This window comes from Micropterus dolomieu, linkage group LG15 (assembly GCF_021292245.1).
Source record: "Micropterus dolomieu isolate WLL.071019.BEF.003 ecotype Adirondacks linkage group LG15, ASM2129224v1, whole genome shotgun sequence".
Lineage (NCBI taxonomy): Eukaryota > Metazoa > Chordata > Actinopteri > Centrarchiformes > Centrarchidae > Micropterus > Micropterus dolomieu.
Window position 1 is genome coordinate 23,562,650 of NC_060164.1, and position 12,329 is coordinate 23,574,978.

The 12,329-nt window shown below is 40.2% G+C and overlaps 1 protein-coding gene across 4 annotated transcripts in view; it reads right to left on the minus strand.

Moving 5' to 3' along the window:
- Positions 1-12,329, minus strand: part of ugp2b (UDP-glucose pyrophosphorylase 2b) — a 45,882-nt gene that overhangs the window by 10,153 nt on the left and 23,400 nt on the right. For all 4 annotated transcript variants that reach the window (XM_046070794.1, XM_046070792.1, XM_046070793.1 and 1 more), the window contains exons 4-5: positions 8,221-8,406; positions 853-986 (exon numbers count right to left, since the gene is read on the minus strand). In XM_046070794.1, coding sequence (XP_045926750.1) covers positions 853-986; positions 8,221-8,406 — 320 coding nt within the window. The remainder of the gene's footprint in view (positions 1-852; positions 987-8,220; positions 8,407-12,329) is intronic.

Genomic DNA, 12,329 nt, shown 5'->3' on the forward strand with positions numbered 1-12,329 from the left:
TTAACTTTTCCACAATATTCTAAAATGCACCTGAAATTAGCTGGATTTGTAGTTACAAAAGTTCTTGATTTTTTGAGATCTTTGCAGGTATTGGGCTGAAAATAATGTTTAAAAAAGAATAAACAAACACACAGAGACACAGTTTTACACGTTAATTTGATTAATTCTGCTCATCACTATGGAAGGTAACCAGGGAGTTTTGTTTGGATAAAAAATTATTACTTCCCCTCATCAGCTAGAACACCAGATAGTGTGATGAGGAATGCATTTCATTTGCCTTTTATAGATTACTCTCACAACCTCTACCACAGACTTCTCTTTGTCCTCCTATTGATTGACATTTTAACCACTTTCTCTGTGCAGACATTAAATCCTAGAGCTGCGATCCCTCCCCCAACAACACTGCTGCTGTCCATAGCTGCTTTGTACCACACTCACAACATACAAGTGCTCTAAATAATTCAAGGGAAATAGTAAAAAAAAAAAAAGACAAAAGTACCACTTGACAAATTGGAGACACCAAGGCATTAAATATTAATGGCTTCCTCCATATATTACATGACATTTCCTGTCCATATGCTGCTGGTCTTGACAGTTCAGAATCAGAAGTAGCACACATAAAAGCAGGGGACTGGCTACTCGGATCCTGAGCACAGACCAGTTCGTTATTAGAGGAAGCTGATCGCTTGGGTTCAATACAGCTAACTGGTAGTAAAAGTGTCCAGTACTGATACTGACTGGTGTACTCTAGCACACACACGTTTTAATTCCAAGTCTTCTTCTAAGTTTAATATCTAGATGCTTGCACCGGGCCCCCGCTGTTGCTGAACATGGCAAGTACTTGTCTCTCACCTGCTCTGGTTAAAGGTGTGTATCTTGACACGGTGGTGTGTGTACTTCTGCAGGATCTTCTTCGTGTCCTCATCTGTGTTGAAGGAGTTCATGAGGACCAGGGGCACGTCAGTGTTGTAGGTCTTGTTCAGGTGCTGTGGGACAAACAAACACAAACTATATAAATGCCAGTAACCGTTAGCATTATTTATCCAGGGAAAACTGACTGTAGCAGCAGCATCTTGCACATTCATCTATTGTTGGCCAGTGTGCAGCGCTAACACAACAACAGACTTAGTAAATGACTTTCAAACAGAAGTTATGCTATACCTTTCTGCATATGTTTAGGGAATGCCTTTTAGTTCAGCTGTATTGGTGAAAGGTCCATAAATATATATTTGGATTGTATTATTTTTCAAATTATAATTCTAATTTCAGTCCTACACTATATGTATAAGTTGACACACTAATTAAAGCTATGGTGGGCAATTTATTTCTCTTTACACCCCGAAAGCAATCAATAAATCAAATGCTCGGACACAAAAATGAAAAGAATCCAGTACCTAGCTGTCTCTTGCTAGTTTCTCCAATGTTGCCTAGGCTAGCTTTAAAGTGGACTGTAGAGTGTATACTGGTGGGCAGCCAGTTTCTGTTAGAGGCTGGAAGACTCCAGGTGAACCCACTTTTTCATGAAGGGATTATTCAGTTTGGCAAGGTTACCTCGTCATTCAGTGTTAGAGTTAGAGCTGATCAAATGGTGTGGTCTTTTCATGAACATTAATCCCATTGATGTGTTACTGTAAGGACAAGCAACACAGGACAAACAGTAGAGACTACACTAAATATAAATTAAATTACTTTATAACATCGTAAGACAGGAGTCTGTGGAAAGCAGGACAGTAAATACATGTGTATGCAGTTTGTATCTATGTACAGATGTACGTGTGTTATTTGTTAGTATATTATTATAGAGATTATTTTAGTATTTGTTTAAGTTTATTGTTTATTTTGTATTTGGCAAAATTGCTGTAAGAATTTGTCTCTAAATACAAATTCAGGTGACAGTTATAGCAGTTGGACTTTGACATTAGCGGACATTACAGCAACTTACACTGAGTGCAACAACCAAATACATTTGAATTCCTGGATCAATATAATATTTTCTGAATACTAAGGAGAACAACAGCCCAAGAGACAGTGTTCTCACAATATTTCTATAAATTGATTGTGTGATTTGAATTAAAACAAAAAGGAGGAAAGAGATGGAGGCTATTTTTTTTTTTTTAATCAAGATGAAAAAAGTGAGTAGAGGAAGAAGATGAGAAATGGGATATGAATCATTGGGGCGAAGCTGACATGTGGAAGTTGTTAAAGAGTGGAATTCCCTGCCTGTGACAGAGAACAAGGAGTGATTAGTCCTTTCTAAACTAAAGCAAAGATATATTTAATAAACCAGGATCGGTGTTGGCTGGCTACCCACTGGATTATCAAATGCCCCAGGTTCACTGTGTGGCAATAAATATATGGTAATAATACATTACCCTATTTCTAGTAGGTTTTTTCTTATCTAACCATCTTAATTATTTTAGTGTCTGTTCACAAACATCTTTAATCTTCTCACCATGCTTTTCCCCTAAGACACAGACATCTACACATGTCTTTCTTTGCACGGTTGACTTTCTTTTTCAGCAGTTTTTATCAAATCCACAACACAAGTTTTGGACTTTTCACCTGTGATTCTGTTTATATAACGGCAGGTGAGCCTCGTGTGGAGGAGGCTTGTTGTGGAAACAATCGAGTACAATGAGCTGAAACGATTCATCAAGAAATTCAAATGATGATCAAATGAAATACGGATTAAATAAAATACGGATTAAACAAAAGCATTGATGCAAATTATTTGCATCAATGCTTTTGTTAAACTATACAGCACACTGTATCACATAGACTAGGCTACCACAACAGCAATACTTCAGCATTTGAGCAGAAAGCATCCAGTCCACGCGTCGAGTCCACGGAGCGGACCCCAAACAAGGTGACATTAACATTAGCATTTAACGTCATTATAATTGATAGTTGAGATGAAGGTAAAGGTAAGGCTCAATTCTTATTTTTAAATGTGTCAATATGATACACGTTAATACATTTATTCCAGTAACCAATCGGTCCTCTAGTAATTTTTCTAACTGATCAATTTATATTTTAATATCATTATTTAAACACATGATGCTTGATGGGGTGCCACAGCTCACTTCTTGCCGCAGGACCTGCTAGCTGGCAAAAACCTCGAGCAGAACGATGCCTTGACCAGTTGGAGGTGAGAGAGAGAGAGAGAGAGAGAGTGAGGGAAAGAGCAAGAGAGAGAGCAATAAAGAGGGAAAGAGGGCTGGGTGGGTAGAGGGGAGCAGCCAACACAATATCCCCACAGAAGTACAGACAATAAAGGTGATAGTGGTACAGACTGAAAATGAATAATGGTACATATATTTATAGTAATGTTAATGCGGCTCTGGCTTTAAACCAGCACCGACCTCTCATTTGCAAGAGTAAAATGAGTGGGTAAACTACTGGGCGGCTGTGGCTCAGGAGGTAGAGCGAGTTGCCTGTTAATCGGTGCAATCCCCGGCTTCTCCAGGCTGCATGGCAAAGTGTCCTTGGGAAAGATACTGAACCCCGAATTGCCCCTGATGGCTGTTCCATCGATGTGTGAATGTGTGTGGAATGTGATGTAGTGTTAAAGTGCTTTGAGTAGGCGGTGGATTAGGAAGGCGCTTTACAAATCCAGACCATTTACATTTCAACTTTGCGTTACTGTAACTTCCCCACCCCTTTCTGTGTGACTGTCAGGACACTTCAGGACATTAAAGAGCTCTGCTACTGGTTACATCCTGTCTAGCCCTCCCATAAATCATGATGCATTACAAACAATAGCTTCCTTTCTAGTATGTTTACAATGAGTGTGTGGAGAGGCAGAGCAGGAGAAATGACAGTGACCATGAATTGATGATTTTGTCCAGTGTTGAGCAAACTCTGGGTAGCCAGCACATGACAGCTACAGTAACTTGGCTTGGAAAACAGTGATATGGGGCATCTATCCATCAAGAAATTAATTTTCCTTCTCTTCCCCCTATGTCCACACCTGCATGTAGACATAATTATCCACACTTGGTTTAGTGCTGTGCCAGCGCTGGAGAAAGTGCTTTGAGCATGGCGGTCGAATAACAGACAGAGTGGGACTATGGGCGAGGGTGTGCCGTGTCGTGTAAGGACACAGCTGGCGTCAGCTAGGCACGAAATTTGGAAACCTAGTATTCAGAGCAGTCTGAAACCTGAGCTTATTGCTCACAGAGAGTATATTTACACATGTTTACCTTGTCATTTGAAACTTTGGCCACATTTAACATGAACTTCCGACTTTGTAACATAAGATATATGTTAGGATTTGGTTTTGTGCTGTTATTTTTCCTGTGTTTATTTGATATTGTCAGGGTTTAGAGTTTTGTAGTCTAGTTTATTATGGCTCATGCGCTTTAAGGTTTTCTTTGTAACTGTCTTATCGCTCATTTTAGTACTTCGTCCTGTGCTTTAGTTCATGTTTAGTGTTTTCCTTATCAGTGTTCTTCTGTATTTTCTCATTATGGTCTGTCTTAGTCCTTAGTCTTATCTCCATGTTTTAGGGTAGTCTTGTCTCTCATCTTAGTTCTTCTTCCTGCACCTTGGTTCTTGTTTTAGTATTTACTTCAGGTTCCTTGTCTACATTATTTTGGGTCTAGTCTCCTTTGTACTTTAGCTCTGTGTTCTCCTTTTGAGTTCTTGTTCATTGTACATGTGTGTTTCTGTCTTATTGGTTATTCTCTCTGCCCCATGTCTGCTTGTCTAGTATTCAGTAACCTTGTCTTGTCTGTTACCCCAGTGATCCCTCTGCAGGTCTGTCTTTGTTTTCCCCTTCTCTCTCTCTGCCTGTGTGTTGCTCTCTCTCTCTCTCTCTCTCTCTCTCTCTCTCTGCCTGCCTGCCTGTCCTCCTGCCCTGCTCATTACTCCCTGTGTGTGTATATACCTGGTGTTTCTGTCTTGTCTTTGTCGGTTCATTACTTTCTATGTGCGTTATGATCCCTCGTTGTCTGCCTACTCGTGTTTCCCTGCACTGTTGGATTTCTGTTTGGACAGCTTTTGTGTTTCTGGACTTTGTCATCAGCCACTCAGTTTGAAGGTGTGCTCGCTTTTTGTTGCTTGGAATAAACCATCTGAACTTTACCTGCTAGCCTACGTGTCTTGCGTTTGGGTCTTCCAACTTGCTCAACTCTGCCATAACCACCACTGAACGTAACAATATATGAGGGAAAATAAGGAATAGCATAATAGATCCCCTTTAAAGACCCAATCTGTAGAAGTTATATGATTTTATTGAAGTCATTTTGTTTTTATGTTATGAATGACAGAACTAAGAGTCTTCAAAGTAAGAAATCCTACACATTAAATAAAACTGGGTTATTGTTGAAGTGAGGAGCACGGTAGGGATGGGTCAAGATTTTCAAACAGTGATTAAATTATAACAAATCTGCTGCTAGACTAGTTACAGGCTACTTTACTGTGATGGCTATACGTTACCAGCTAGGCTAAATTAGCATAAGAAACCAGTGTGCTCTCAACCTTCTTCCCTCTGGATGGAGGTTTTTAGTCCTAAAGTGCAGAATGAAGCTATACAAAAAAAGCTTTGTTCCTGCAGCCATCACTGAGCTGAATAAGATTAGCGAGATTAGCACGTACATGGCAGTAGCACAATTTACTTAAATTTTTTTTTATTTAATCTTCTTTTTTGAGATCGCCATTTCAATTATTTTTATTTGAACTTACTTTTTTTAATTGCTCTCTCTCTCTTTTATGTTCTGACTGGTGGAATCTCGAGTACTTCATGCTTTTCGTGTCCTATTAGTAGTATTTAGTAGATTATTAATTTGTATGTTTTAGTTAGTATGTTTAAGTAGGTTTGTATGTTATTAGTTAGTTTGTTTTTCATAGTTGTATCATAATGCGTGTCAAAATGGATGTCACATTCTTGCTGCAAAACAAATCTACTTACGGGTACAGATAAAGTAACCTAACCTAGCTCACCTAACCAAGGGCTCAGGGCCGAAAATCTGGAAAAGGTAATAAGTAAAGCCCGCATATTACTCTACTCTCACATTAGTCTTGCCCTGTACATCACCAAGACTGAAACAGCCGCCTTTGAACTGCACTCTTTTACAGTTGCTTAACTCAACTCAGCTGCCAGGTGGTGCCATTTCAGTAGGCCCGGGTTTTGTCCAATCTTCCATGTCTGCTCTAAGTTAGAGCACACTGGTCCCTGCACTGAAACGGTCCAAAATAAAATGTGCATAGAGGCAGCGTGGTGGCAGAGAGGGCCGCTTTCACACAGGAGAAGCAGTTATGGCTCAGTATTTGTGTGTGGGATCCATTTTCTCTCTTTCTCAAAAGGCTGATTCAGTCAGGAGGTAATCTGACCAGACCTGAGCATAAAAAGGAGAGCAACGACTCGGACACAGAGAGCAGTGTGCTCGGAGAGAAGCATCCCATGGGGCTGTTGTGAAACACACACACACACACCACACACACACACACACAAATACTAGGCAGCCACACATCTCCTATTTAAACTCAATTACAAAATACTTCACACACCGAAACTCTGGCGTCAGCATCTCTTACAGACATGATAGATTACTTTAAAAGGTAGCGGTCTCAAAACCTAAACCCTCCTACTGTTTATTTAATGTTTTTATTTGGGGAACATTAATGAAGTTTGAACCAACATGAATCTGTATGTATGCAGGCTGATGTAGGGTATACCAAAAAACCACAGACACGGACTCCCCTCCTCCAGCACACAGCCTTCTCTGTTTCCCTGCCAATCCCACAGACCTGCCCGCATGCACACCGACAACTCCTTCAAGACGTCACACTGAGCTCCTTTCAAAAATGCACCCCACCCCAGCCCTCGGCACCTCAGATACACAAAGTAATAAAGGCCTGTGTCTGGAGGACGATACACATGCAGCATCATGGAGAGAAAAACAGAAGGAAAGTGCTTGTAATTTTCTGTTTACGGAAAGCAGATGTGGCTGTATTTTCTTTCTCCCGAATCTTCTGATAAACGTCTTTTCTGTATTTTTACACTCTAGGGGTAATAAGGAAAAGTCTAAACGCATCTCTTGGGATTCTTGAAAGCAGAATGAGCCACGCACTTTTCAAAGATCATTACAGCAGAGCAAACAACTTTACAGTACACGGAGCAGATGTTCGTATTACATCAGACGGTACATCACTTCTCGCTTCTCCAATGTGTACACACACCTCCGAGTTAAGCAATGCCTAACTGTCGATACTGCTGCCAAATCTGGGCCAGAGTAAGAATGTGATATGTGAAAGGAGGGCTGTCAGCTGACGCTTGTGAGAAACAACTTAAAAATAAAGCTTTCATCCACTGATGGATTTACTGAGCTAAGGGGGTAGGTTTCATATCATCAAGAATTTTCATTTCTTTGAAACATTAAGATACATTTAACAGTTTTCTTCTTATGGCTGAATTAGTGTTTTCACCAGTGAGGTTTGGTGAAACAGTAAAAAAGATTCTGGGGAATATGTACTCCTGCCTGTTTGTGGTTAAGACTCCCACTTCCTCACAAGCTTCCACTGGTCGACCTGCTGTGTCTCTACAGTCTGAATGATCATTCTGGTAGTTTCAACACTGAGTCGTTTGAATTCCTTCAGCCTTCAGGATAAGGGCATTAAGCTTACCAATGTTCAATGACTGGTAAAATGTTAAACTTGACAGGCATACATGCAAAAAAACAACAACATTACTTTTTTGCACTACCTATTCTTTGACGAAACAAATCCACAGATTAAACAAAGAAAGTCAAATCTCTGTCAAAGTCTTAACATTATGTTAGTTTATTATGAAGTTTAAGTGCAATGTCCCAGGTGTGACTCTGACCAGCAGACTTTGTTTCATGTCAGGCCCCTGACCTCTCTCACCTCACCTCAGTGTACCTAAAGGCAAAACATCCAGGATCAAGGTAATTTATTTCATCATTATACAACACAAGTTTGTACAACAAATGTGCCTTATTAACCAACAGGAAGCGTGTCTGGTGGATCAAGTCATTACTTCTAAACCTGCAACAAATTAGCCACAAGCTGTAAACAACAGTGACATAATATCACTTTATAAAGATGATTGTTAGTAAACTGTGGCTTATTTGTACATCATGCATTCACTCTGAATCGTGTGTCCACCTGATGAATATAAGTCCAATATTCACTCTTCCTTTTAGCTCTGTTCTGGTCTCCACCACTCTTTATTAGGCCTTAAAGTCAAAATTTCTTTACCTCTATCTGCTGCACAGTGAGGTCCAGGAAGGTGTTCTCGTTGCGGACACTGATCAGGCTCTTGGGGCCCTTACACCCCATGCTGGTGCCCAGGCCTCCATTCAGCTTCACCACCACCAATTTGTTCAGGCTGTTAGCAACGTTGTCTGGCAGGCCTCGAGCAGCGATCTTATCGTAGGGCTGGATCTGGAGGAGAGAGGGAGAGAGAGACAGCCGGAGGGTCAGGGAAACAGCAGGTGTACCTATAGTAAAGTGCTTTTAAAATAAAAACAACTTTACTGTTCTTGTAAATTTTACTCTAATTTGTCTTTAGGTACAAAGTGTTTTTATCACTGTGGTGCTTCGCCACTTCCATGAGACCAACTATGAATCAACAGTATTTTGCTTGGATTTTTACTGCTTATTGCAAACAAATTGGTAGGTTTTAACACAGGAAAAGCAGCACAGAGGCTGTAACAGCTCTGAGTGTGGGCTGATTCACTACCAGCTGAGCAGTGTAATGGACTGAAATTATGTGAAAATGTCATAAATTGTTAATTTCTTCTGCCCAAAAAGTGCTTTTTTGAGAGAAAAGTGAAATGCTACATGCATAAAATACAAAAGTCACATTGCATGTTTTTGTGTGAGTGGTGCAGATAATAGTAATTACGATGCCTTAATGAACAACACAGCTGTGGCTTCACATGTAGTCTTAAGTCTTCAGCATTTCTGTTGGCGAGGCAGCAAAAATCACTGGAGTATGGAGTGTGTGTGAGAGAGTGTAGCCACATTATTGGATCGATTCTACTCTCACGTCAGCGTATTCACACATCATCTATTGACTTATTTCATTCTCTCCCACAGAGCATGGAGGGAGGGAGGGAGGGAGGGAGGGAGGGAGGATTTGAAGGATGTGACTGTCTAAAACCACATAACTATTAGCATTTTTTGAACCAAGGACACTGGCTTGAATAAATTCACAGGAATGTCATGTTAAGACTGAAAAAGAAACAGCAGCAGGATCAGTTTTCAGCAGAAAGCCACTACATTTCTGCTGTTGTAGTGTTTCTCCTAACATTTCCTTCAGTTGCAAATCATTTCATTCTTTCACGAGGAATTTAAAAAAAAAAAAAAAACAAGTTAAAAAACTGCGAAGAAGCATGCAGGGACAGCAAACTCCAACCAAATGTTACCAAACAGCTTCTTGTTGTTGTTGAAGGGATTGAATGTGATAGCGTTTAAGTCTAGTTTTGTGCGAGTTTGCCTGTATTCTTAAAATAAAACAGAGGTGTCAGTGATTCTTAATATTGTTTATATGTGTGAGAGGATGAAAAGGCCAGGAGGTCGTTCTGTGTCCTTTCCTGCTTAAAGCACAGTCAACAATCTGCGACAGCGGACACACAGCAGACCTCCTGATGGAAACAGACGGTCTCTCCCCTGGTGTTCACCCCTCCCACGCGACTCTACACCCCACAGATCGCACCACATGGAGGCCAAGGTTTCAAACACAACAGAGAACCTCGACACATCTGCCGCTCCCAGTCCTTCACAAGAGATGGGAAGTGATCATAATGGAGGACAAAAGATGTTTCATGGTCAAAAGTTGCAAAATGTGTTATCTGACCTGCATGAAAGGAGGGCAGACAGATGTTGACGTACATGAAAGTGTTGACTGGTAAAAATCCCTGCAGGTATTTGAAAACAAAAAAAAGATAAGACAGAAATTCAGTGTTGGTCTTTGTATGAGCTGGGATCCCCATCCTACCCCTGTACCCCCGGTGTTAAACAGCTTCCACTCACAGATGTTCAACTTTTTTTCCTTCCTCTTCAGCGTGTGTGTGTTCCCAGCTCAGTGGCCTGCAGGCAACACCTCTTTGACAAGACTTCTGGATAAAATTACTTCCGAATTATCTTTAATTCTTAAGACATCGGTTCTTGTGCAGACTGCTGGAATACTGTTTACTTTCACTATCACTGACAAGCTACTGTCAGCTGTAGGAGTGAGCGCCTGGAAGAAACCCACAGAACACTTTTTTTTACAGCAAAGACAACCCAGCGACGGATTATAGTTTTGGATCGACACAAATGTACATGCCAGAGGGATTCAAAATGTTGCACAACTAAAATATGGTTTGCATAACATGTAAATCAGCAACAGTGGAGGAGGGAAGATTTGTGCATGAATGGACTTAACTGTTATGCAGTGGTAGAACAGGCTTGATGTAACACAACATGTTTAATTTGCTATTGACTTGGCTACGGCAGTTAGAAAGTTAATATTCTGCCTCCAGGATGTGAAACACTGTATGTCACACTGGATTCTCCGTAATGCAGAGCTCTCTGAGTTTGGTCCATTATTATTTATAATCTACATAAAGAATATTAGTACTCGAACACAGACTTATAATATCAATTGTTATGCAGATGATACAATCTTATCTGAATTACAGTTTGCCTTTAATGTTCATCAGATATCTCTGTAAAAAAAAAATAAAAAAAAACACACAAAAAAAACCATGTACTTGTTTAATTCTGAATTCTCTTCCTGCCATCGTTCCACATGATGTGACAAGACTGTAGAAATGACACTTTGCTACAATGTAAAGTAGTGAGTGTACAGCTTGTATAACAGTGTAAATTTGCTGTCCCCTCAAAATAACACATCACACAGCCATTAATGTCTAAACTGCTGGCAACAAAAGTGAGTACACTCCTAAGTGAAAATGTCCAAATTGGGCCCAAAGTGTCAATATTTTGTGTGGCCACCATTATTTCCCAGCACTGCCTTAACCTTCTTGGGCTTGTTTGTGGGTTTTCTTGTGCATCATCTTTAGAAGAGGCTTCCTTCTGGGACGACAGTCATGCAGACAAATTTGTCAGTGTGTGGCGTATGGTCTGAGCACTGACAGACTGATCCCCTACCCGTTCAACCTCTACAGCAATGCTGGCAGCACTCATACGTCTATTTCCCAAAGACAACCTCTGGATATGACACTGAGCACATGCACTCAACTTCTTCGGTCGACCATGGCGAGGCCTGTTCTGAGTGGAACCTGTCCTATTGAACCGCTGTATGGGTTTGGCCACCGTGCTGCAGCTCAGTTTCAGGGTCTTGGCAATCTTCTTAAAGCTTAGGCCATCTTTATATAGAGCAACAGCAAATCAGCACTGTTATTCAAGCTGTACAATCACTACTTTGCATTGTAGCAAAGTTTCATTTCTTCAGTGTTGTTATATAAAAAGATATAATCCAATATTTACAAAAATGTGAGTGGTGTCCTCACTTTTGTGAGATACTGTTAATATCTTGGAATCTGGTCTGAGAGAAGTCTCATCTCTCTACTCAAACTATCATTCACTGAACGAAATCCCAGGACTGGCAAACTCTTGATTCCCCAGAAGTAAACACTGAACCTGGGAGGATTGCCTTTTAGTAATTTGCACCATATAAATGGAATAAACTTCAAAAGGACATTTAATCTTTCAACCCACTGGATGAATTTTAACTTTTTATTGTGGAGCTTTTTTTGTTATATTATTGTATACCTGGTAAGACATACAACAACAGACTTATGAATAGATATCTGATGAGAATGATGAAAACTGCTCATCTTCCTTAAAAAAAAGAAGAAAATACAAACATCGTCATTATGAGTTGGTTCCATAATTAGGGCTGGACGATTCATTGAAAAGTAATCAAAACCGGACGAAATTCAGAGCCTCTAACCGATGTAATTTTCCCATGTTGGTTATTTAATCCTGGTAATGTTGTGTGTGTGTGTTCATGTACTTTCCCCTTAAAACATCCTACTGCGGGTTCAGTAACGTGACTCCGTGAAAAGATCGAACTCTGCTGCTCTTATAACAGCACCTGTCACGTAGATGCCCTTTGATGAATGAGGAGAGGAAGCTAACAAAGCGTGTTTTACCGTGCTTATACAGTATGTGGGAGAAAATCATTTGTTCCGCATAGAAATTAATAATTGAGTGAATCGAGGTGAAATGTTCAATTAATCGTGATTTTGATTTTAGGTGAAATCGTCCAGCCCTATTCCATATAGATTATACTAAAGCTGAGACTGGGTGAGACTGGTGTATTTTTACATTTTCTTACTCATTAAAATCTTTTT